The 27,466-nt window shown below is 38.6% G+C and overlaps 1 protein-coding gene across 6 annotated transcripts in view; it reads left to right on the forward strand.

The window, feature by feature from the left end:
* Positions 1–27,466, forward strand: part of MAST4 (microtubule associated serine/threonine kinase family member 4) — a 303,567-nt gene that overhangs the window by 126,879 nt on the left and 149,222 nt on the right. For 3 of the 6 annotated variants that reach the window (XM_062017217.1, XM_062017218.1, XM_062017220.1), the window contains 2 exons: positions 792–866; positions 17,892–17,923. The exons of 1 other annotated variant lie outside the window; for it this stretch is intronic. In XM_062017217.1, the coding sequence (XP_061873201.1) occupies positions 792–866; positions 17,892–17,923 (107 nt within the window). The remainder of the gene's footprint in view (positions 1–791; positions 867–17,891; positions 17,924–27,466) is intronic. 2 more of the 6 variants (XM_062017219.1, XM_062017224.1) reach the window with 1 other exon arrangement.

Raw genomic sequence — 27,466 nt, forward strand, 5'->3', positions numbered from 1 at the left:
AACAGACAACAAATGGTGCAATTTTTCAAAGCCTGGGAAGCAGACCTCCCTTTGGAGCTCCAGTGAATCCAGGTGGTTTTAAGACTGCAATGAGATGTTATCCTAAATAATTTTGCAAGTGCAATAAAGACTCTTCTGCTTCCATGTTTTCAGATGAATGCTCTTTCAAATTCTCTAAGAGACTATTTTTCTTTTACATGTGTAAGTGTGCTATTTCTCAGTTTTATCAGGAGAACATATTAATCTCTGCTAGGTAAACATTTCTCAAACATAAGATGGTTGATAGTCTGATGAAGCTCTGAGTGCAGGATGTGAATCTAAAGACTTACGATTTACTAGAGGGTGAATCTGGCTGACTGGAATGGCTAGTGGGTTGGGTTATTTCGTGTATAATTTCTTTATTTGATACAGAAAATGGAAGACTACGTACTTGAGAAGAGTTAATGGGTTTTTAACTTTAATGTGTGTATCTAGAAATGAAATAGGCATGGTACGTACACGTGTCTGTATAGTATATATGTGTATAGTAGACAGTGTCATTAAATGCTCATGAATAATACATGTATTAAAGCCTTATGAGGGTGCTTCTAGCAAAAGCTTCATTTTGTTTCTGATATTTAGGTGTTGGTATTGTTGAAATTGATTTAATAAAACTTTTACAGAGTTAGTGAAAATACAGTTCAGTTAAATACTCTCCCTCTCCCTTCTCTAACATCATCCATTCCATCCCCTCCACGATCCATTTCTCCTCTTTTCTCTGTTCTTCCTCCCCTTTCTCTATTCACTGTCAGGAAGGGGCGCCTCAGAAGAGTCATTTCAGCTCAACACGCCACCGTCAGAGACTAGTGGAACCTACAGCTACCAAAGTGAGTGTCTTTATTGAAGGACCATTTTTACAATGGAATGTTGTGTCAGCAGAGTATTTGTTACTAAAGAGAAGCTCTCCTACATGCTTAGTGGGAGATTTAGTTACTTTTACTCATCTGCAAATGGTAAAATCACTCTGTCTGGTGAGCTTCAGCACAGGGGAGATGCATATTCAAGTGTAGCTGTTGTATTTTCTTTAAAAGTTATGGTGAGATTTTTTTTAATCTGCAAAGTGAAATAAAATTCTATCAAGTGTTTCACTTTGATTTTATAACTTTGTGTGATACTCTTTTTCTCAAACATGTGCAATATATTTGTCTCATTCTTAAACAAAAGGGTTTAATTGAATAAAAAAATAGGCAAGGACATGGTAAATAATCAAATAGTCTGATACCAAACTGTGATATGAAGTTTCAGAGTGAAAAAAAGGCTTTGGCATCAAAAGTTATTAGCAGATATATATTAGCGACATTATTGGTTAGTTTGTAAGATTGTTCTGCCTTTTTAGACATACACTTTTGATAGTACTCAAAAAAGCTTGAGATATTCAGTGAGCATGATGTTAGTATGTTATCCCCTATATTACGATGTGTATTTTAGAACATTGGTAAACTGTTCAGTTGTATCTATTTTTTGCTACTTTTTGTGAAATTCAATCAAAAAGGAAACTGAATCCGTTACTACCATGTCTCAGAAATACCGTTCTCCATTTCCCTTTAGATTTAGATACTTGCAGAATTGATCACAGTATACATACCACCTTTGATACAAGTTGATCAATGTTAGTAGCCCTCCTCCTGAAAGAGAAGTCCTGGTTGTATGAAAGAAAAAAAAAGTGCACATGTCTTGTATTCTGCATTATTACTCCAGTCACTCTTGTTAGACCAATTCTTTGTGCTGCTAAATGTGTTAATGTGTAAGTATTATTTATGTTGACTTTACTCTTCAGAGCATGTCTTATTTAATCCTTTTAGCCTGTAATAACACTGTCAATACTAAACTCTCCTTTTAGGGGCCTCAGGAGGGGCATTTTGGGGGTTACAGATGCAAAAGTCAGAGAAGTTTTTTTTAAAATTATTTTTAAGGGATTATTTAAGAGGAGAATTTAATTTTGAGTGAGTCTATACTGTCTCATTCTCTTGACAAGCCAATTTCTGTGTGCATTCATGCACACTAGAATTATTCCAGGCAATTCCCTCAATACAGAAAGCCAAACAAAAAATGTATATTAAAGTGCACTTCTGTGGACTTAAGTTGTGCTAGCTTTTGCTGCCTCCTCTTGTCTAGTTATCCAGCAGTTTTCCACCATACTCCAGTGCTGTACAGTACCCCTGGATGCATCTTGTTGAAGGTAGGTGTGCTGTCAAAATGTCAATCTGGGTAGCTGCAGATCAGAGAAGCAAGCTTTGCCCTGCTGCTTTGTTGGGGATAGAAGGACCAGAAAGGATCTTGATTGATGTTTCTAGGTCCCTTAGCCAGTCACTTTAGTCAGTGTCTTTGCTGCTCGGAGGACATCCTGATGATATTCTGGGAGCAAGTCAGTTTGCAGCTTGTCAGTGCTGTATACCAGCTCTCATCTGTACCATGTCTGTTGTTACAGACCATATCATCCTCCACCTGTACCCCTGCAACCATTGCCAGCAGCTTCAGTATGACCATATACTTGGAAAAGGCACTTCACCACACAGTAGGAGCAAAGATCTGATCGAATGTTTGGTTTTAATTAAAATGTGTCTGTAAGGAAGAGAAAAGAGGCAAACAAGAAGCATTGCTTCCTTGCCACTGCTGTGTGACAGTAGTTCATAGTTCCTAGGGTCATGGACCGATCTGCCTACACCTGATCTCTTTCCTCTCTGTCCATGCAAGAGAATGGTGAAAACCTGGAACAGTGGTCTCCAGAAGCCACCAATGTCAAGGTCTTATAGCCATTCTAAAGCAAGAACTACTTTGTCTGCTGCTTTTGGGCTGCAGATGACATATTGCTGTAAACATGTCTGACATGACTTTCTTTAAGTTATTTATTCAATTATTTCTAGTTTAAAATACACAACCAACAAACAAAATGCAAACAAACCAAACAAACTTGTTCCTTTGAAATAGCATATTGTCTCTTGGCTCCGTAAAGACTGGAGGGATCCCTTTCATTCCTTTTGCCTTCCTGTGCAGCAGCTGTTTGCCCAGGTGGCAGGATGTTGTGGAAGGTCAGTCTGCACAGAGACTGTTGCTCGATCAGTGACATGGATTTAGAATGCAGGAAGACCATGAAAGACTGGTAACAGAATACTGTTTCTGGGCTTAGGAAACCATCCTGGAGGGATTTCAGGTGTGTTTTGTTCTGCTTCTCTAGTCCCTGGGTTTCCTACATCTGACATCTTGCTTCAGTCTTCATGGCCAAGGCCAGCCCTCTGGAAGCCCAGTCCGGCAAGGATAACTGGATGGCCAGGACAGCTGAGGACTTGCCCTGGGTGGAAGAGGAAAAGGTTAAAGGCTTGTTGGCCAAGCTTAAGGCTCATAAGTCTATGAGTCCTGATGGGATGCATCCTAGAGTGCTGAGGGAGCTGGCTGATGTGATTGCTAAGCCTTTCTCCATCATTTTTGAACAATCATGGAGGGCAGGCGAGGTACCTGAGGACTGGAGAAAGGCCAATGTCACCCCAGTCTTCAAAAAGGGCAGGAAGGATGACCCAGGAAACTACAGGCTGGTCAGCCTCACCTCCATCCCTGGAAAGGTGATGGAACAACTCATCCTGAATGTTGAACATATGAAGGATAAGGTGGTTATCAGGGGGAGTCAACATGGCTTCACCAAGGGGAAATCCTGTTTGACCAACCTCATAGCCTTCTATGAGTGCATAACCGGCTGGCTAGATGAGGGGAGAGCAGTGGATGTCATCTCCCTTGACTTCAGCAAGGCTTTTGACACTGTCTCCCATAACATCCTCATCAGAAAGCTCAGGCAGTGTGGCTTGGATGAGTGGACAGTGAGGTGGATCGAGAGCTGGCTGAATGACAGAGTCCAGAGTCTGGTGATCAATGGCACAGAATCGAGTTGGAGGCCTGTGGTCAGTGGAGTTCCACAGGGATGGGTTCTATGGCCAGTCTTGTTCAACATCTTCATCAGTGACCTGGATGAGGGGACAGAGTCTACCCTCAGGAAGTTCCCTGATGACACCAAACTGGGAAGACTGGCTGATTCCCCAGAAGGCTGTGCTGCCGTTCAGTGAGATTTCGACTGGCTTGAGAGTTGGGCAGAGAGGAACCTGATGAGGTTCAACAAGGACAAGTGGAGAGTCCCGCATCTGAGGAGGAACAATCCCATGCACCAGTACAGGCTGGGGGACGAACTGCTGAAGAGCAGTTATGCAGAGAGAGACCTGGGAGTCCTGGGTGATAATAAACTGAACATGAGCCAGCAATGTGCCCTCGTGGCCAAGAAGGCCAATGGCATCCTGGGGTGCATCAAGAAGAGTGTGGCCAGCAGGTCAAGGGAGGTTCTGCTGCCCCTCTCCTGTGTCTTGGTGAGGCCTCATCTGGAGTCCTGTGTCCAATTTTGGGCTCCTCAGCTCAAGAGGGACAAGGAAGTGCTGGAGAGAGTCCAGTGCAGGGCCATCGAGATGATCAGGGGACTGGAGCATGTTTCATACGAGGAAAGGCTGCGGGAACTGGGGCTTAGTCTGGAGAAGAGGAGACTGATGGGAGATCATACTAACATTTACAAATATCTAAAGAGTGGGTGTCAGGAGGTTGGGATATCCTTTTTTTCTAGAGTAGATAGTAACAGGACAAGGTGTAATGGGATGAAGCTGGAACACAAGAAGCTCCACTTAAACACAAGTGAAATCTACTTTCCTGTTCAGGTGAGGGAGCAGTGGCACAGGCTGCCCAGAGGGGTTGTGGAGTCTCCTTCCTTGGAGGTCTTCAAGACCTGCCTGGACATATTCCTATGTGACCTGGTCTAGGTGAACCTACTTCTGCAGGGGGATTGGACTGGATGATCTCTAAAGGGCCCTTCCAACCCCTAACATTCTATGATTCTCATGGGTATGGAAGAGCCAGCTGTGTTTAGGAGACTTGGAAGCAAGGCAGCATGTCTCATTAAAGCAATAGCAGTGTTATCGAGGTGCAACTTACCCAGAAGGTTCTCCCACTCATGGTCAGCTGACTACAGATGATTCACTTGCATCTCAGCATGCATTCTGCCAATAGTCCTGGATCCAAGTGAAGTGTGTTTGTGGATTAGTGATTTGGGTGGCCTATAGTGGCAAAACTTATGCTGTGTTGACTTCTGATGTGGACAGTAATGTTTCCTGAGGTGAGAGGATCTTGTCTGTCCTGGCAACAGATAGTAGAGTTGTAAAGATACAGTGCTGTGAACTTGGCTGACTACGAGGTTGTGTGCAGCCTTAGGATTGGTTGATTTACTTGATTCACGTCAAGGAAAGCTGGTCTTCAAACAGTGATGATGAGAGAGGAAGTTAAAGTGTTTTTAGAGAAAATTCTGTATTATCTCCAAGCACCAGAGGAGGTATTTCCTTCATCCATACAGTACTGATTTGTCTCGCGTAATGTTTTGGGCATGAAAGTGACTTTGACAGGATGAACAGTAACAGGCTATGGTAAGAGTATTTAGTATGCTTACCTAACAAGTGCTTAACAGATGCTGAAGGTATGAATAGAAGTTTTATATATTTGTTGGTGTAACCATGGGGAGTGCAGGAAGTGAGTAAAATCAAAGAGCATAGCCAGTAGTTTGAGGCAGGTGATTTTTCCCCCCCAATTACCAAAAGGTACGTCTGAAAGAACTGCATCCATATTTGCACTCCTGGTACAAAAACGACACTGGAGTTCATGATGTATGGGGAAGCGCCGAGAAGCTAGTTTTGTTTAGCATTATGGACCTGAGATGGGATGTAATGGCAGTCTTTCACTACTAGGTGGATACAGAGTGACATTCATGAGATGCACTGCAAAAAGATGAGAGGAAGCACACATAGGTTGCCAGACGGGAACAGCTGAGTAGACAGTGTAAATTCTTTTTAGTTAAGGTATTTAGCGTTGGAACAAGTGCTTCATCCTGCAGGTATTAAAATCTTGACTGGCAGAGGCCTTGAGCAACCTGAACTACCTTTGACATTAGCCCAGCTTTGAGTGGAGAGTTGAACCTGGTGGCCTTCAGATGGTTCTTTCCAGCTTGAGTTATCCTGTGACTGAAAGAGGTGAGTGATACTTGCTGCATGCTGTCCTTTACCTGATCTATGGTGATGAAAAGTGGGCTTTTTCAGCATAGCGTCTTCTAAACAAGATAGATGGTACAAAGAAACCAAAACATTGTGTATTCTCTAAGTAGTCCACTTTGTCCCGCAGCACAGAGTTTACTCTCAGACATACATAAAATCAATTTAGCTGTAGTCTGTACAGTAGTCTTTTGCTGTATATATTAGATTAATTTCTGGTACCTTCAAACAGCAGCTTAATTTAAAGAGTTGTGGTGTAATTTGTTTGCTATAACTTTTTTGTGGACAAACATATGAACACATGTAGATAACGGTAAAGAAAGTGCTGCAGGAGTAATGGGCTGAAGGATGAAATAAAACACTCAATTATAAAGGTGGGAAAGATAACAGTCAATGAAAAATCAATTTGTTATGGGAGCATGGAGGTTGAGAAGGAGTTAAAAGGTAAACATTCAGACTATTTTAAAGTTCTTGTATTTCAGTACCTAATAAGAATAAAGCTGTATCCTAGATAGGCAAGCGGTATAAATTGGTAATACTTGTAGGTAACATTTATGAAGATTGCTTTGAGTTTTATTAGCTTGGGAAAAACACTGATAGTAGAGTGAATCAAATGAAAATCTCCAAGCTGCTTGTGGAGACAGAGGACATTTCAGCAGAGAGAGAGTTTGTTTTTAAGCCATTCTGGTGTGAGTACCTTATCAGTTAGTTATAAAGAATGATGATCTTTCTTCAACTCATATTGAACCATTTCTACAATGTCTTTAAATAATGATTTTTTTTTAAAAAAAACCCCATACTTTCTTGCTTATGAAGTCACTTCTGGACTTACAGTAGTCACTGTTGTACATACTCTACTTTCCAAGCTGGCAAAAAATTTATAGAACTGTTTTCTCTGCCTGCCTCAGCGACTTATGACTAGTTTGCTGTTGACAAACTACTGCTAAACTTATACTGAAGTTTTTAAATAGTAAAAATAATTATTTTCTTATGACTATCAATAATAAATGGCTAGATGGATCAGATACTATTGTGTATTTTGCTAGGCAACATGATAAGTATGTTTTAAACTCATGTGCATTCTTAGAATGTTACTGCATTTTGCTGTAAACTCAATGCAAATTGAAGAGTCTAATCTAAGAGTTCGGTGTTACTGGAACTTATTCATAACGTCATCTGCTCGTTTAAGAAAGAAATCATCCAGTGGGCATGGGAATGTAGAGAAAGAAGAAATATTCCATAACACTTCTGATAGAGGTTTGATTTGATGGCAAATTGATTGATAGAAAGTTATGTTTACCAAAGGTTAGAGAGTCTGGCAGATACATAAATAGAAGCAGAAGGTAGTTCGCACTCAGGTATTACAAATGGGTCTTCTCTTTGTCAAATTAATGTTGTCTTCCATATAAAATTAATCTCTGAACAAATCAGTCTGTCAGTAATGTAATATTTCTTTTGCTAGGTAGGTTTTATAACCTCCTACCCCAAAACAGAAAGAAATCCACAGTACTCTCTTTTCTCCTTACTAAAGCTTTATGTTTGTAGAAGGTAATACCGAGTTATAATTAGATATTTGCAGCTGTTACTTCAAATGCGTGGCCTCTATCCTAATAGTGCTTGCGTGCCTCCCAATTGATTAAAAATAGAAATTGCTGTGGTAGAAGTAGCAGTAGAAGTTATTTGACTGGCATAAATGTTAGTATGTGTGTAAAAGGATATTACAGAATTGCAAAGTTAGTCTTGATACATGGTTAAATTAGTGGACATCCTCATTTATGTAAGGGATATCTGTATAGTTTGAGCTGTAGTGGGACCAAATTGTGGGCTAGAATTTGTTACGTTTACTGAGAAGTGGAGTGGGGGAGAAGCCAGTGTTGGGAGATATTTCAGCCATGCTGAGATTAGATTTGTCATCAAGAAGACAGGTTTGTTTGTTTTCTTGTGGGTTTTTTTTTTCTTTTCTCAGCTAGACAGTAGTTTTATTCTATGTGTACTTACCTTCACTCATGAACTTATAATGAAAAATATGCTCATGCTCTCCTTCACTTGAATATTTTGCTGGTATGACTGAAGGAAAGGTGAAAGCCATTGGACTTAGCCTGCTAGATGACTGACATAAATCAGTATAGGAACTAGGAAGAATTTTTTTTATACTATTTTTAAACTATTCTCTATTGCAGACTCTTAAAGCTTGGGTTGCCTCATGGTGGCTTAAAAAGAGTTAGAAGGTATAAAGAAGAAACTATGGTTGGCTACTCTTTTAACTTTTTTAATATTGAAAAGGCACATAACTGAAAGTGTTTGTCCTAATGCTTTTTTTATCTTTTTTTGAGTGTGTTTGAGATAGTTACACAAGAAACCTCTATGTCTTTTTAAAGTTGATCCCATTAATTAGTGGCTATTTCATGACAGAGACTTATGGACAAACATACTAGATAGAGGCATAAATTTGAATAACTTTCACATAAACTGTTAGACCTTATTAAGACAGTTTAAATAGGATTATCAGTCAAAAGTAAAAGGAAATTTAAAAAAATGTAATACTTGCACAAACATAATGCAGTGGCAGATGTGATTTAATGTGGTTTGACTTGGAATAATTTATTTGCCATATTGGACAAGGAAAGGGATGAAATTGGCTATAAAATAACAACAAAGCAAGAGATTATCTAGGTCTTAATCTCAATTTACCTAGTGTTGGTAGTCCAGACAAAAACTATAAAATATACCTGACTTTATTACTCAAAGATACAGAGAGACCAAGTAATGGTATAAATTGTAGAAAAGAATTTGTCACTTACATTTTTGCTTTCTGTAGGTAAGGAACATCACTTTTCCACTGCAATTTTAACCTGAAAACCTTATTTAGTCTGAAACAGTGATTTATTTCATGTCAAGAATTCACAAATTCTTAGACATAGTGGCCTGGATTTTTCCAGTGAAAAATCTCTGGATTTTTCCATATTGAGTTATTCTGGTGAAATTGTCACTACTAAGAAGCTGAGTTGTGCCTCAAGGTGGACCTCTATCAGCTACCTGCCTGCCTTAGTTTTTAGATTGGTAATTAATGTTGCAGATATATCCGTTGTGGCACAAATTTTGAGACTTTTGGATGAAAGCAAAGATAGCAAGCTGTTAATGTTTGTGTTTTGATCCCTTTCTGATAAGGAAAGGGATACTTAAAAAGAGCATTCAAATCCCCAAAGAAAAATTACCTTTCTCCTGTATTCCCTGCAGTGAATACTCAAAATTGAGATTGCAGTTAATTAGCAACTTGGATAACATCAGCAGAGAGCAGCTTAGTATGAAGAAAGATCATGGAAGTTTTTGCTATATTGTCTTTGGAGAGGTTGAAACCGTTTTTTGTGCTTTGGACTGTTAACTAGTAGTTGAGGATTGGTGCAACAGCTGATAATGAGGGTGTCTTCTTGCCTATTGTACAGGAAGAGAAGTAGTGACAGTAGCCTTTTATAATTCAGCAGCAAGTGTGGCAAACAGACAGGAGGCAAGGTTGGAAATGTATTGAGAAGGGCCATGAAGAGCACCTTAAAAATTTTTCATGAACCTAAAGGTTTATGATAGTGTCAAAGACAAAAGATCATGAGAATGTGGTTTCCTCTGCTAGAATTGGTAATCCTTTTTGGAGTGGCGGACACTAGTGTGGATCTTTCAGATTTTTCAGGGTATTTAGAGCTTTGTAACAAATAATTGAGATTAAGCTTGTTGAGAGAATCATAGAACTACAGTTTTGAAGTGAAAAAAACCACATTCATTTTAACTAAGCGTTTTTCAGAAGTGGGGTTAATGTTTACCTTCCTGGTCTCCAAGCAGTCTCAGTTTTTGCAGTGTGACTCTTGCCCTAGAACTTGAACCTTTCTTCCACATCAGTGGAGTATATTACCAATAAGCTGCGGAGTCAGCCAAACGAATCAAATTTTATTTATAAATACTAATTAAAATGTCAACACTCAGCAAAGTCTCTAATTTTGAGATACTTTAATTTCATAAGGGGCAGAAGATCTGAAATCATTAACAGAGCAAATATGAATTTTCACTTTTCTGCAAAAGAGATATTTATGTCATTTGCTGAAAGTAAAAGAGTACGATTTTGCAACTACTGCTCATATTGGGGTATTTTTTTTGGGAAAAGTGAGTTACGTATTCCCTTTGTTTCTGATCTGTCCAAAATCTACTCTTTATCCATATGTCTGAAGAGCAGCTACAGAGTATGGCTCTGTAGGTTCTAGAGTGGATGCTATGGGCACAAGAATGTCTTGGCAAGACTCTTGTGACTCAGTTCCTCTGATTAATGTGGCTTAATACTTAGTTCCAGTGTACTTTTCCTTTCAGCATACACAGTCACTTCCAGCTAATGATTGTGAATGTGTCAAGGTAAAGCTGTATTTTTCTAGTGGTAATCAGTCCTGAAAGAAAGAGTATATATGTTCACACTTCTTTAAGCCCCTTCCATCCTGTGCAAGATGACTAACAAAAACTACAGCCATCAAAGTCCACATGTAGACTCCTTCATGCTGAAGACAGACTTAATAATTTTATCTTCTAGTTACTGTTTTCAACAAAGTTTGGCAGCAGCTGCTGACCATACTTATTGTATAATACAAACCACTGTATAATACAAAACATGATGTGCAGCTGGGAAAAGGAAGACAACTTTATTCCTGTGGACATAATAGTCTCTAGCAACTGTATTGTCAAGAAATGCCAAAGCTGACTGCTGCGTGCTCTGATGTTGCTTTTTTTAATAGTGGGGTTTTTTTAATACTAAGCCAAATCCTTTGTAGGTATGCTCATGTGAAAAACATTGGTTTCTCTTTGATTAAAGAACCTGGACAGTCAAACGGCATCTAGAGAAATCCTTGGCTGTAGTCAAAGTGGATTCAGCATTTTCCAGTTCTGGTAAACTGTATCATTGTGTTTGTTCAGCTGAACAGTTGTAGCAGCAGCTGGCACTTATGTCTTCTGTGATTTTTTTCCCCCCCCTTTTCTCTTAACATATGATAGCACTCTTAAACTCTAAAGATGGGTATATTTATGTGAACTTGGTAGCTGGAATCTGTTTAGTTTTGGTGCACTGTGTTTCAAACACTTTGGAGTCCATGATTTTTCTCCACTCGTCATGCGGTGATGTGGTACTCTGCCAAGGGGTGAAACAGACTGTACACCAATATGTCAGAATGGAGCATAAGTTTTCATTCAGAATTGTCATGCTGTTTTGTTAAAGAAACATGGTTATTTATTAATTTTCAAGAAGTTGAGCTAAGAATGTAACGTGGTAGGCAACAAACAAAACCTAAAGCAATATTTTTCTGCTATATTTTACTAGGAAATATTTGAAAAAAGTAAAGATCACACCACTAGGAAATTAATACAAAGATTCACTGAGTTAGTGTTGGCAACAGTTAAATTGCTCTCTTTCAAAAGCTTTTGTGCTTCTCAATAGAGTTTTCACCTTTTTTACTAATTACAGTAGTAACTCTTCAAATGAGCTCCACTGCTTTACTGCTGTAAGAAGGTTGAGTTCCTGTGTTCTGCCGTTACTGATTTTGTCTGAAAACTTGAGATATAGCAGAGATAATGTTATTAAACATAGTCTGAATAATTCTTAACTGCATTACTGTTTCTCATTTGGCTAGTGTGTTACTGATAAAGTGTTAGGTTTGGGGTTTTTTTGGTTGATTTGATACATCCATGAACCATTGAGTGTTTTTTTTGATTCAGTTCTTGTGTATCAGACATACCAATAAGCACTTTTTGTTATTTTAGTTGCCATTTCTCATCCTTGTTTTTCAATGTTGATGAATTTTAATCTGATAAAGCGTATGTTTGTAGCACTGTTCTTGTATTTTTTTCCTTTCTTTCTTCTTGCTAGCCAAGTCAGTATGGTTATTATTTTTTTCTTTTTCCGACGTAAATAAAGAAATTATACCAAAAACTTCTTCAAGTGACCGACTCCTGTAGTGTCCTCTCTTTTCAGATAATATCTTTGACTGTGCACATTAATTTAGAGTCTTGCTACTGTCTCTGGAGAAACTGTTGTGATACTTTGTCTACTTTAAAAAAAACCACAAAGAAAAGGTAGTTCCAATGCCTAGCTTTAAGTAGGCACCTGAATATTTCCTTTTACATTATGTTTCAGAATCCATAAAGCTGACACACAGGTATGCTTCTACTTTGAAAGACACAGTCGGCAGTAGCAGTGCCTGTAACAAAAGTAGGGACTTTAACTGAGGAGATAAAAATGAATAATACAGAACATAGAATATCTAATTAGACAAAATGTGACCTTTTCTGATTAAATCTGAGCTTAAGTACCTCTTTACTTTTACAGCATATCCCCTGTTAAAATCTGTGGTAGTTGTGCTGATTTGTGGTTCATTATTTACAAAGGTTTTTTAGTGTTCAGGAGTGTGAGCAGGTAAGTAACCATGAAGAGTAATATCTTTGTACCTTGAAACACATAGTTAAAAATATTTTAAAGAAGCTAAACCTTGTGTTCTGTGCTAAGGAGCATTCTGTGAATGACATGGGAGAACTGCAAATGGAATCTTCTCTGAGTAGCAGTAACAACCTTCCAGAGCTTACCAGTGGCATTTTTCTTTCATGAAAATGCCTGTGAGGAAATGATTTTTTATGTAGTAGATGAGGGTACACACTAAGCAAAAACTCTGATAAACCGGTGGGTGCATCTGGATGACTGAAAAGAATATTAAAGCCTTCAGCTCAAATACAGAACATCAGACTTCACTGTAAGGCATTGTAAGGCACTGTAAAGCCTAGATCCCTGGCAGCCAGTGTGGAAAGGGACAGACAGTGATCTTGATTGGGACTTACATTACCAGTGATAGTGACATTGATACAATTTTCCTGAGAAAAATAGATAAATAATTGCATCTTAGATAAGCTAGTTCAAACTAGGACTGCTGAGAAAGAGGTAGTCCAAACATGACGTTGCTTGGGTCATCTGGAAGAGAGAAAAACTTTACAGTTATATCTGTTTTGTAAGAAAACAGGTGCAAGTGAGAACACCTTGACTGACAAAGAAAGAGGTCAACACCTTTCTGCACCTTTTTGAAAGTCTGTTAATCCTGTCTTGAACTGGAAATTTGCAAATCAATAACCACTCCTAAAATTCAACCTTAGGGTTGATGTAAAACCATATCTGAAGCAGAGCCTTGCTGTTCTTGGAATCAGGAAACATTGTAGTTATCCTTAGAACAAAGGAGAGCTTTGACAGTGAAACAAAATGACAGCAGGAGAGGGACATTTGATGCGAGATCCTAGCACTCTGGAATTTGAAGTAGCTGAGCCTCATGGTAATGTGCTCTTGTAATCTAAAGAACTGAATGTCATCAAAGTTGGAAACAATCAAATAAAAGCATAGCCTGCCACTGTCTTGCTTAGAAGGTGTTTGGAATGAATTAATATGATGGCTTGCTACAGTAATCTTATAAAGAGGTCAAGATTAGCTTGTAAAAAGCTTTTACACAGTACAATCCCTGTCCCTGATAGATCAAACCAATACTATGTTCCTTGCACTGCTTTTTTTTTCTTGATTCTCACACCCAAATGCAAGATCTGCTCTCACCAACTTTTCTTCAGCAAAAACATAGTAAGTGCTTAAGAAAATCCTTCAAATTCATCTCTCAAAGCAGATTATTAGAAGGTGAGTTGTGTGCCATTGTTGATTTTTTAATTTCCTACTGTTATTAATACAGTATTAATATTGCAATATTAACTTAGTGCAATGTATTAAGATCTGACATGCCTTATCAGAAAGCCCTTGGTTGCTTACAACCTGTAATGGGTGGGTGGAACAATAGTCAAAGAACCTCTACATATTAATCTTCTTTATATAACACCTCCCCACCTGAAGAATGCATTACTGAAATCTGGTTTTAAAAGATTCATTTTTTCAGGCTACTTCATGGACAACTGAAAACTCTGAAAGATAAGGTTTTTTGAATATTCAAACATTAAAATTGTTGAAAGATGAAGCAAATTTACTGTGGTTCTAAAGTTAACTATATTGACAACACTGCAGTGTCTTTAGCAGCTTGTGAATGTGTCTGCTTTTTATTGATTCTTTAAAGTTGAACTCAGCGACAAGCAATAAGATAATGGCATATTTTCCTCCATATAAGTGAGAAAATTAGATATTTTAAATTTTCTGTGATTTGCTATTAATGTTGACAAGAAATGAGATGTAGTTAGTGTTTTCTAAGTCACCTCTATCAATTAAACCTTTTAATATATTTCTCTTATTTAAACGAGGTTTCTAGTTAGTAGGATGAAGACTTAGACCCAGAGTGTTCAGTGTGCTTTATTCAGTCAGTATGGTTCTTTTTACAAGGTTGAATATCTTCACTGTGGTGCACTGGCTGAACTTGGCCATACTGAAGTGTCTTATACATGTGTAGGACCAGAGAAAGAATCATAATTACTGAAAAAATAAAAAAGCACCTGTGCTTGTAAAACTATGTTATTGCATAGAGTATGGAATTTGAACTGATTAATGATGTCTAGGATTAAATTCAGTACACATGGATCTTAGTGCCACATCACAGTGATTCAGCACAGCTTGCACAGATTTCTTAAAACTGAGGCAAGGTTTATTATGTTGTCACATCATGGTTTTTGAGGCACAAATGTTCTCAAAGGAAAGAGTGTCTGGTCTAGTAACACACGTTACTGCAGTGGAATGAAACAGCCCTAAATGCAGCTCAACTTGAACTAACAAGCCAGAGGAGGATTCCACATAGGGTAAGGGCAAAAGAGCATAGTGTCCTGTGAGGCGGAGCTGGCATCTGATAACCATGGAGAGTGACAGTGAAGGAATCTTTTTTTAATACTCCAGGGGCTTGCCTGATAAGTATGTGACCTGAAAGTCATGACACCACTAATTTTTTACCTGTAGCAGTCCGTTATATGTTGGATACTGTGCAGTGGAACTAGGACAGCTAGTCTTTTGAGTCTGTTTTATTGAGAAATTTAGAAAGAAAGCTGTATACTGTATACTGAGAAAACTGTGAAGTCATTACAGGTCATTTGCAGTGTGAGATCTGAGCTGCAATGTTGCAAGCCTGAAGAGCAGAGTGATTTTTGTTACCTTATTATTCAGTGCTTCCCTCTTCTCAGTGGCTATGAGTAAAACAGCTGGGAGAAACTGAGTAAAACTGTGTCTTTCAGATTTGAAAGGTAGGAATGGTTTTTATGTTATGGAAATGTTTTATGTTTGGGAAATGTTTTAGCTAAGCTCTAGGCTAGCCCCATGTAGAGCATGTTTACACTTTTCCCACCTGTTTTGTGTAGACCCAGATGTGGAGTATGTTTGGAGATAGTCAAGCTGGAGAAGCTTGAGGAAAAGGACCTTGCTTTTTAACATCAGTGCTGTGTGATACACAGGAAAAATGAGGATACAGATAGTATCCAGAAAGGATATTTTCATTCCTTGTTTTGTTTGTTTATGTGTGTACTATTTTAAAATACAGCCTTGGAAATGCTTTATTTGCAATATTTTGTAAATATTCCTATATGAATTACATACCTGAGGTTTAGTTTCATATTTTACTTTGTATGAGGAGATCTTTCCAGTTCTTGACATCTTTACCAGCAAGTTGTTAGTGAGTTATTTCTTATGGAACCTTATTCTGTAGTCAGGAGTAGTGCTTCAGGACAGAACACATAAAGTGGGCCAGTAGATTAGTGGGACGTTGTCTACAGAAAGGTATGTCTGTCATTTGCTGTGCTGTTGCGATGATAAACAATAATCAAAACAGTCTGATTAAAAAAAAAGCCCAAACAAATTTAAAGTATGTGTTGCAACTCTGTTAAATGTGGTGCAAAACCAAGTACAATTCTTGCTTAACACGTTTTGACATTTTTTTCTGGAAGCATTGTCTGTTAGAGTATGATAATACCTAGAATTTCAAGTAAAGTTTTAGGTTAGAAATAGAACACAATAGCATTGTAAATATCAAAGAAAAAACACATACAAAGGGAAGTACGGGAGTTATAAATTGCAGTTACATTTTGTTCATTATGAATGTGACATTTTAAATTTAGAGGAATTACTCAGCTTCATAATGCAATATTGTATGCAGGTGTAACTTATCTGTTCTTTTGTATGTAAGCACATGTTATGGTAAAAGATGTTGTTTTAAATTGCAAATTCTGAACAGTTGCTGGAACTTCCTAGGAAGTGCCAGAATTTGTTACCAAAGCCCCTAATTCTGCTCCCCTATGCATTTGTTTTATGATCTCTAATTATATTGTTTCACACTATTTTTTCCTGGCTCATTCAGTGAACAGGATGGGTGGTGCTCAGGAATTGAGCAGCTACTCAATATTTTAGTCCTTATCATTTACTCAGCAGCCTGAGCTGTATTTACTGCACACCATTTAAAAGTCTCTAAAGAATATGCAATTATTTTTTCCTTTATGGCCTTTTCTAAGGTGCTTGTCTTAACTATTTTTATCTATTCAGTTGCATTTCCAATTGCATTTTCAGGTCAATAACTTTGTAACTTTGTGTGTTATATGAAGTAAATACAAGTGTGCACACATACACAGCATGCCTGTATATATGTGTTTACTTTCAAAGGAGAATTTTGTAATTATTCTCTTTGATAACTTCTGGAATGGAAACTGAGTGTCTATTATATACTTTAAAACAACCTTTCATGAGGATATTGAAAGTAAACGTAAAATAATGTTAACTGAGTGACTAAAGACTTCTGTCCATACAACTTGAATCATTCTCAAATGCAACCCTGTCTGTGGTGACATTTGCCATCTTTAAATGTCTCTTCTGTCAGGCAAGTTTTCCGTGTGTTTAAATGTGGACTTAACTAATGTAGCATTCATAAAATAAGTTCGTGAAATGGGAAAAAGGCAGGGTAGTTGAAGACTGGAACAGATTGGTCGGAGAGGTTGTGGAGTCTTCATCTTTGCAGATGTTCAAAACCTAACTGGATGCTGTCTTGAGTAACCTGCTTTGATTGGTTATCAGAGGATCTCCAGAGGTCTTTTCCAGCATCAACTATTCTATGATTTATGCAATACAAGATAATATACTTGTGGGTATATTATGCTTATTTCTGATGGGTAAAACTTACTAAAATACTAGTAAAGTGTTTGCTTGCAGTTTCCATTTGGCTAGCATACTGTCTCGTCAGACCTGTGGGCAGTAGGTTAATTGTTCTCATCAGAAGTTGTAAAAAAATCCATACAATAGCAGTTCTGGGGTTATGCTAATGCATTGTAAAGGATTGTAATAAATTTTATTATACTATATACTTGATCTTTTTAGGTTAACAAACATACTATAGAAAGATTGGTGGCAATGATTGTCTACTTAGGTCTTGATCCTATTATTAGAACTTTTGGAAGTGATGGATGCTGGAACTTACTGTATCTTTGTTAAGGACTCTTACAAATTTTAATACTACTTCAAATGCCTCATAACTCTGTAAGGATTTTCTGTGACATCCATCTGTTACTTGAAATATTTCAATATTACAGCTACAAAATGGCCTAGACTTGTCTCATTGCTAATGTTAAAATGATAAATAAGAATGGAAGATAACAAATAAAAGATGGTGCGTATAAAATCCATTTAATCTTTTATTGTACTCCAGATGCACTACTATTCAATCACTTCTCTCTATCTGCTACTGGTGGGATAGTAGGACTACTGTATTTGTCTTAAAAAGGCCACTTATGATTAAAATGTTTTATTCCTAATACAGTGTAACTTTTTTCTCGTTACAGAAGGAGTTGAGCCTTCCAAGAAGAGGAAGTTTGTAAGTATATGAAGTTTTCTTGTGTTGTGCTCATGGTATAGTACGTGGTTTGGCAATTTTTCAGTAGCCTGGTTTTATTTTCAGGGCACTTAAGGTTAAATGTAGCAGTTGATCTTCCTTAAAATATATACAAATAATTAAATATAGTAGATTAAAACCTCTGGGTTGTGCAAGGACCTTTTTTTTATGCCCACTCTCCTAGAGGAGTTATTGTGAGGGATTTTCAATGCAACAAGTTCTTATGTGAAAGCTTATGTTTTGTATTGAAGATTTCTCATGTTAAAAATCAAGGAAGAAATTTGGTTTCTTTGTGAATGAAACGTGATACGTAAGTAAAACTGTTTCCTTATAAGATTTTGGGATCAGACCTGTGGATGGAAAGGTGCGAACAAAGAACTGATGAGCTCTAGTGAAGTATAGTGTGTAGTGTTCTTAAGCTACTGTTTTGGTGAGAGGAAGACTGTATAATCTTGTACAAGTCATTACCGAGTTGGAGTAATACGAACTCAAGTACTATGGTTTAGTTGTGCTTTACACAGATTTCTGTGCCTTGGTTTTGTTTTTCTAGTGTTTTTGGGCTGTTTGGTTTTAAATCTTGTATATTTACTTATATCTGTTTTATTTCTTGTTCTTGATTAGTGATTTATTGAGAAATCTCTCTCTGGGATGAGAAACATAGCAAAATATCTTAAGAAAATAACTGTTCATATACTATTCCTTTAAAAAAGTACCTTAGGACTTTAGAGTCACTGTACTTGAATAAGCTTCTGTTAATATGACAGCACTTGAATAAAATCCTAAGCCCTTGCACTAAAGGACAGTTATTTGGTTTTGTTTTTCTATTTTTTTTTTCAGCTCGATAATGCTGTTGTAGGTTTCGATAATAGCAGGCTTAGGTATGTGAATAACTGAGACTGATTTGCCAAGATGGTGCAGTTAAGTGCTCTGTTGTTCTGACTTAAACAGCATACCAGAAGTCTGAATTTCGAAGGACATCTGATGACTTGGGAAAGACTTTCTTGTTTTAGATTCTGACACTGTGGTAGTTTGAGCCTGGCTGGATGCCAGGTGCCCACCACACCACTTTATCCCCCACCTCCTCAGCAAACCAGGGAAGGGGAGAAAATAAGATGGGAGTCTCGTGGGTTGAGATAAAAGCAGTTTAATAAAGAAGCAGCAAAGCCGGGCGCGCGGGAAGCAAAGCAGAAGCAGATAAGCTGTTACTCTCTACTTCCCATCAGCAGCGATGTCCGGCCACCTCCCGAGAAGCAGGGCTGCAGTACGCGTAGCGGTTGCTTTGGGAAGGCCAGAAATGAATCTCGCCTCCCCTTCCTGCTCCTCTCCCCCAGTTTATATTACTGAGCTGACGTCATATGGTATGGAATATCTCCTTGGTCAGCCTGGGTCAGCTGTCCTGGCCATAGTCCCTCCCAAGATCATGCCCACCCACAGCTATTGGTGAAGGTGGGGGAGGAATGCTGGAGGGACAGCCCTGATGCTGTGCAAGTGGTAGTCATAATATTGATATCAACAGTAAGCACAGCACTGTAAGAGCTGCTGTGGAAAATCACTACCGTCCCAGACCCACTACAGACACGTGAAAAGTCTCATAGTAAACAGTAGGCAAACACATAATTTAGGAAAAGTAAAGGAAATGTAAAACTGAATTCTCCGTCAAATATTTGACTATTGCAATTATGGGGAGAAGAACAGTTAAGCAAAATTAATTTTGATGACTTCTTTTGATGCCCTTGGTACTTTATATTAACCTGAAGCTGTTGTGTGGGCAAAAGACTGCCTCTGTTGAAGTTAATGGCTAAACTCTTGATGACTTCAACTAGAGCAGAAAGTGACTCTTGAGGCTCTTTTTTTTTTTTTTGCGTAGCTGTGACCTTGCTTACTCTTGCTATGATGTTTGACACTGAACATTATTAGATATTCTTCTTCAAGTTTGAAAAATAGCTGCAGAGCAATTGCCTCACTTGCATTTATATGTGTGCTTTTATAGCTGATCACTGAGATGCAAGTGCACATTCTGTGATGCTGCTGAGATTTTATTAAAGTATGGTGAAGGAATAACCCCTTGTCAGCATAATCATTTCTAGTTATTAAAGTGCTTAGTATTCTACAGATGGTATTTTGAAATATCTTTAATACTGGTGTCTTAGTTAACAGGGCGTACAGTGCTGAGGTTAGTGAGGGCTGTAGCATCACGGATTGTGTGGGGGGAGATGTTGACTGCTTTATTTGTATAGTATATGCATGTTAATATGAAGACAATTTCAAAATGTGAGAAGTCCTGATTTTTTATTGCTGTAAACATCTAGAGGTCCTAAATGGCTCCAGGTAGGCATATTGGGTTTTCCTGTGGAGCTATAGAGCCAATGTGTATGTTTCAAAAAGAGCTAGTGTGCAAAGTATTAATACTTTCTTTTATACCTGTTTCCTTATTTTTGTACCTATTTTAGACTGGCTACCAGGTGGACCATAGAGAGTTGTTTGCCAGATATAAATGCAGCTAATTAAAAAATATATTTTCTATGACAACATAAAGGAGGCTTCTAAGTCTCTTTGAAAGGAGCTCTTTGGAAGGTTGGGTGCTTGGCATACTAAGGAAGCATACTAAGTAATAGTCATTTGAAAAGAAGTGATATTTGACTGATATGGAATATCAACCTTTCCCTACCTATTCTGCTGAACCAAACAGAGCTCTTGAACTTGCCTTGCTATGTTCTCAACTTGCCAGAAGTGGTACTTGGATTTTTTTATCAAGCTAATCAGATACGCAGTGAAAGAGGGTGATGCTGGCTTACTGCCAGCAAAACCATGAGCAGGGAAATCTACCTTTTCAGTAGCTGTTATGCCAAATTCATTAACTGTGGCTTCTGTTCCAACACATCATGTTACGTGCTGCAAGTCATCAGTGTTCGTTTCCTTGTTGAACCTCATCTGCTGTTCATTTGCTGGGGGTACCCTGATTGTGCCATCAGGCATATACAATCTTGCCATGTATGAAGCTGTTCAACCTAGTAGCTGACCTTTTGATCTAGCTCTGAGTTTGTCAACTTACAAGCTCAACTGGCTCCAGTTAAAAAACATGCTCTATGTTTTCACTGACCTATTTATGTCATCACTGCTCAGTCAAAATACAAAGACTTCTCTGGAAACCAACAGCTTCCTTGCTTTTTGTGACACAAAACTCTTTCCTAGTTTTGCAATAGATTAAAGATTAAGGGCATACTGGTGGCAGAGGTCAAGAAAGAATCTAGAGTGGATGGAAAGTAGGCATAGCTGGCATAAATGGAGGTGTGGGGTGCTGGTTGGAAAAAAGTGATCTTTTCCATCCTCAGAGCCCTGTCCTAGCTGTGCTGGCACAAATGATTTTGTGGTTGCAGGCAGAACTGATCCAAGTAGCAACTGACTTCACACAAGTTCTTCGATGTGTTTGTCTGTCCAACTGCAAAAGCAGCGTGCGGGCAGCAAGGTGTGGTGGCGTGGAGACAGAATGGATGGCTGTGAGCTCTCCCTAGGGCTGTCTCCAGCAGCAAAACTGACTTTGTATAACCTTAGTATGGTTGTAAACCTGCATGGCTGTTACTGTCCCTCTTTGCAACTCTATCAGAAAGTTTTATCAAAGTGTATTTCTACATATGGCTGCTACAGGGGTGGATGTGTTGTTATGATATTTTTATTGATATTTTTATTTTCACCAAACAGTTCTGAATATGAAGGGAGACATTTGTGTTTAATGTTAAGCCAGATCCAGAAATACTGATTTAATTTGATCAGTTAAGTGTTGCTAACATTTGTGCATGAAGTATGTAGATCATCAACTGAAGTGCCTGATAGTATCCAAAAATCCATATCCTTTACACATTTGGAGTGTATCTAGCTGAGTTACCAGAGAAGATCTCTCAGTGTATGTTTTATATTAACCAGGTGAGTTTCCATTGCAGAATATAGCACACCACTATCCTTATCTTTTGTTTGCTTCCCATACCCATAGCATACAGCAAAACAAGAACAACGGAGTGGGCATGAACTCGAAGGTTGTGGCAGGAAAGTTTCCTTTAGCTTTGAGTAGATACATTCTGGTTTAAAATGCCCTTCTCCTGAAAATGATTTAACAGTGGACTTCTGTGAGGGCAAAAGGAGCCTTCAGAAACAGTAATACTTAAAAATAAGCAACCGAGTAGGCAGAGGAGGTCCCTTCTTACTTTACAGAAGAGACCTCAAAAGATCATCTAGTCCAACATCCCTGCCAGAGCAGGACCACATAGAGTAGGTCACACAGGAACTCATCCATGCAGGTTTTGAATGTCTCCAAGGATGGAGACTCCACAACCCATCTAGGCATCAGAAGTAAAGTACCTGACTTTTCCAAACTAAATGAATTCTGTTTCTTTTTTTCTTTTTCCTTTCTTTTTTCTTCTCTTATATCCTGTCAATTTCCGTTTAATGCAGAGCTTGATAACTTTTATGTATTTATTCCTGCTGCATCTGTCTTACTCTTGACATTTCTGAAACTAATTTCAGTAATTATAAAATACGGACTCTTGTTCAGTTCCATCAATTATATAACCTATTTGCACCTGTGGAAATGTCAAAGTTGGCCACAGAATTTTCATAGAACTCATTTATGCGTTGCAGCGAAGCAGTTGATAGTGTTGGAAAAAAGCAACTTAAGAGTGTGACCAGCCAAGAATACAAGAGTAACAGTAGTTAAAACCACTGCTTAGGGGCTTAATTATGTAAGTTCCAAGAATGTTAATAACACTTTTGAAAGAAAGTTTTTATCTATAACAAATATGGACTATTGGTTAACCTCAGAAGAAAAGTGGAAATTGAGTAGAATAGAATTACGAAATCATGAAATCATAGAATGGTAGGGGTTGGAAGGGACCTTTAAGAGATCATCCAGTCCAACCCCCCTGCAGAAGCAGGTTCACCTAGATCAGGTCACACAGGAACGTATCCAGGTTGGTCTTAAAGACCTCCAAGGAAGGAGACTCCACAACCCCTCTGGGCAGCCTGTGCCAGGGCTCCTTCACCTGAACAGGAAAGTAGATTTCACTTGTGTTTAAGTGGAGCTTCTTGTGTTCCAGCTTTATCCCATTACCCCTTGTCCTGTTGCTAGATAAAACAGAAAAAAGAGATGCCCCAACCTCCTGACATCCACTGTATAGATATTCATAGATACTATTTAGATACCCTCTTCAGTCTCCTCTTCTCTAGACTAAACAGCCCCAGTTCCCGCAGCCTTTCCTCATAAGGAAGATGTTCCAGTCCCCTGATCATCTTGGTGGCCCTGCACCGGCCTCTCTCCAGAAGTTCTCTGTCGCTCTTGAGCTGAGGAGCCCAGAACTGGACACAGGACTCCAGATGAGGCCTCACCAGGACAGAGTAGAGGGGGAGAAGAACCCCCCTTGACCTGCTGGCCACACTCTTCTTGATGCATCCCAGGATACCATTGGCCTTCTTGGCCATGAGGGCACATTGCTGGCTCATGGTTAGTTTATTATCAACCAGGACTCCCAGGTCTCTCTCTGTAGAGCTGCTCTCCGTCAGGTCAGTCCCCAGCCTGTACTGGTGCACGGGGTTGTTCCTCCCCAGGTGCAGGACTCTGCACTTGCTCTTGTTGAACTTCATGAGGTTCCTCTCTGCCCAACTCTCAAGCTGGTCGAGATCCCACTGAATGACAGAACAACCTTCTGGTGATTCTGCCAGTCCTCCCAATTTAGGTGTCATCAGGGAACTTGCTGAGGGTACCCTCTGTCCCATCATCCAGGTCGTTGATGAAGATGTTGAACAAGACTGGCCCCAGAACCAATTCCTGTGGAACTCCACTGGCCACAGGCCTCCAACTCGATTCTGTGCCATTGATCACCACCCTCTGGGCTCTGTCATTCAGCCAGCTCTCGATCCACCTCACTGTCCATTCATCCAAGCCACACTGCCTGAGCTTTCTGATGAGGATGTTATGGGAGACAGTGTCAAAAGCCTTGCTGAAGTCAAGGTAGATGACATCTGCTGCTCTCCCGTCTTCTAGCCAGCCAGTTATGCCCTTGGCTGTCAATTCGGTCAAACAACATTTCCTCTTGGTGAATCCATGTTGACTTCCCCTATAACCATCTTTTCCTTCATATGTTTGGTGACTACATTCAGGATGACATGACAACCATAGTTAAAAATGACAAGCATACTTAAGAAAAAACATTGAAAAACTCCGAGGCAGTGTCAAGTAGGTAAACAAAACTAGAATTTACTTGATGATTTCTGGGTGCACATATATATGTATGCTTACAGTCTCTGCCTAGAGATGCCCCATTATAAAAGAAATACTTAGATTTGTTGCGAGAGCACCCAAAGGAAACCTCGAAAGTGAAACAAGTTGATTATACAAGCCTAACTCTCTGCCAACAGTAGCCTCTGAGTTTTATCTCTCTAGTTGCTGAGACTTCTTTGTAGCTTGAAGGACACAACTGTCAAGGAAATTAATTTTGAGTAACTGAAGAATTGAAAAATAACAAAAACAAAAGCCTCCCAAGTTCCCTAAAACATGTAAAAAGTATTTCTACTTCCTTTGTCTTATGTATTTATGTTTCAGGACCTGTGTGCATGCTTATGCATTCAGCTTGCTTGCTTTTATTCATTGAATGTTTTTTTGCAGAAGGTCATTATGGTGCTGAAAGTGCTTGTATTGTGATATATCATTTGCAAAACACAGAATTCAGATTTCATTCATTATAACTGAAGACAAGCTAATTTAAGTTCTGGAAAAATGGTGACTAGTGTTGAAAAATATTACCTAAGCAATTTCATACGGATCACTATAAATAATACTAGGTTTTGGAGAAATAAAATATTTTCCATCTTAACTATAAAAGCTATTCAAAATGCAGTCTTGAGATACTGAGATTACTGAAAATTTGTATTACTTATGAAAAAGTTTTAAAGCTAGTTTGGAATTTTTTTTCTGAAAGCCCACTAGCTCTGTGGTTTGGTAATCATTGAGAGGGTTTGAGTGCATAAAGTTGTAATAGTGTGCAATATCCCATTGTAACTATTACTGGAGAAAAACTAATGCTTTGAGAGAATTCTGCAGAGCATGTATCAACAGTTACACATAAATCTGAGCAATAAGTTCCTCACACTATGAAACAAGGGTTGGATGGGAAATCTATATTGCTGTATCTCTCTTCTGTATATATTTTGCTGCGTTGCTGTTTATATTTGTGTAGAAGTGAGGTAAAAAAGGTGACCTTTAATAAGTGAAAAAGTTGACCCTTTGATAAGTATTATTGTTAGGCTGAAAGTATACAGATTTAGGTGAGTTTGTTCTTCAGAGTATTAGCCTCTGTATCAGTGGCTCACATATCTTCTATTGACAGGAATTTTTACTGTAAATTAGTACGTGCTGGTAGAATAGTCAGTATGATGGCACTTTAAGGAACTTGATGTGTATGGAAAAGGGATGTGTGGCAAGATTACCCCCAGAAAGCTGATTTTTAGCAGGAAGCAGAGGGAGCATAAGATGTAAGCAAGAAGGCTTGTGAGCCAGGACTGAGAGGAGCTTAACCCTTTTTGTTTCTAACCCTTTTTGGATAGCTTGGGTGATGCAGTCTGTACTGTGGATGCGGCTTATGCTATATCACCTGTTCATGAAACCCACTTTGATTACATATGTATCATATTCTTTTATCACTCTTTACCCATGTGTTAGAGCAGTGGACTTAGTTTGCTGGTATAAATTGCGGTTGAAAAAGAGTAACTTTCTTCTGTTGGTTCAGTTGCATCCATGTTTAGGGCTTTTCAGGCAGAGTACAAAAAAAAAAAGCCTTTTTTGGTATCACAGTTGCGAATAACTTTTAGTATCAACAAATAACACAGTACTGTTAAACTGTACACCAAAACCAGAGGACTTTCTTTGAAGGAGTGGAAGCTGTGGGTGGAGTTGAGAAGGTCAGATGCTTTAGAACTCTGAAAGTAGAAGCATCTATTTATTTCTTCCATTTAATTTCATTTTCCATTTTATCCACTCATTTCTTCAGGTTCATCTGAGTTTAAAGTAAACTGAAAGTCCACTTTGAGCTTCCAAATGATTGTGTTCAGTATATTCATCTTGTGCCTTTGCAATTAATAACAAAAGCATTAATCATGAAAAGTAGTCACTTTTTCATCTTAAATTATTTGGAGATTACCATTATCTTAAATTTGGAAAGTGGAGTAGATTAGTGTTGCCAGATACTGAGTCTCTTGATTCTAATATGGATAAGTTGTGCTCAGATGGATATTCTCCATGGCCTGTGTTTCACTCTTAAGATGTTGTAGATGCTTTAGTGTTGTTACTAGCACTATTTGTGTATGTGCTTCTCTGTTAAACAAGAACATGCTCGTTTAGCAGATTTTCTCTCTGGCGGCAATGTGTTTATAGTCAGTATACTGTATGATGCTCAATAACCACATTTTTGTCTTTCTGACAAAGTAGATTCAAGTCCTTAACTTTCAAGGTTTTTCATACTGCTGTCATTGAGGGGGATATTTTTTCCCTGCAACTCTGATTTTATGGTATTTTGCTCATGCTACGGGTAGATCTAAAATTCTGTCTCCCTTTTATAGCTTTTGTTACTATTGCCACCTTTTCTCACAGCAATACAATGAGAGAGCGAGACTCTTAAGTTTCTAGATGCTTAACATTGCATTTGTCATTGAAATGCATTTTTGTTTAAAGGAGCACAGATTACCAAGAGATCCAGATTGTTTTGTGTGGGCCAACCTCATCATCCTCAATGTTTTACATGTGTTCAGTGTTTCACCTTTGAACTTTCAGCAGTGATTTTAAATCTAATTTCCTTATCACTGATGGAAATGCTGAACAGCATCAAGCTAGAAAATAAAATTCATGCATGTGCAAAAAAAAAAAAAAATCTCCTTTGTACAAAGGAGATTCCTGTGCTGGAATATGTGTCCGTGGTCTTGGACTTTTATGTTTCAAAGCAACCAGAGTGCAGTGTGGCAGCAGGAGGCACCCTGGGCTGACTGTCAGGGCGCCTGTTTTCGCTGTCTGGGAGTGATGTCTGCTCTATAGTTAGGCTGGGTTGGCTGTTTCATGTTCATTAGTTCTTTGTGAACATTCTGCATAATGTTTGTGGCCGTGGCTATTTTTGCCTCTACCACTGCTTCTGTCTCTGCTTAAAACTTCTGGGTCATGTTGAATTCCCTCTGTCCTAGTATCTGCCTCTCTCTCTGCATGGGAGTTGTGGGTCATGTTAACCCCTCTTGCAAAGTTTTTTTGTATTAATGCAGTTCTTGACACACTTCTGTTTTGCTGGAGGTTTTCCATCTTTTTGCTTTTTCAGCCCTTGCCTAAACCCAAACACCTTTCTTTCAAGTGTGTTCTCTGGGATAGTGCAGTAGAGATATGGCCCTGAGATCCTGAGACAGGTTTAAGCTTGCAGGACTTTGCTTTGTGAATATAGTTTCCATATGAGGATAGGCATGCCAAGAACCAGGTTGCCAGCTACTTTGTGTATGGGAAGATGA

The sequence above is a fragment of the Colius striatus genome, chromosome Z (genome assembly GCF_028858725.1).
Source record: "Colius striatus isolate bColStr4 chromosome Z, bColStr4.1.hap1, whole genome shotgun sequence".
NCBI lineage: Eukaryota > Metazoa > Chordata > Aves > Coliiformes > Coliidae > Colius > Colius striatus.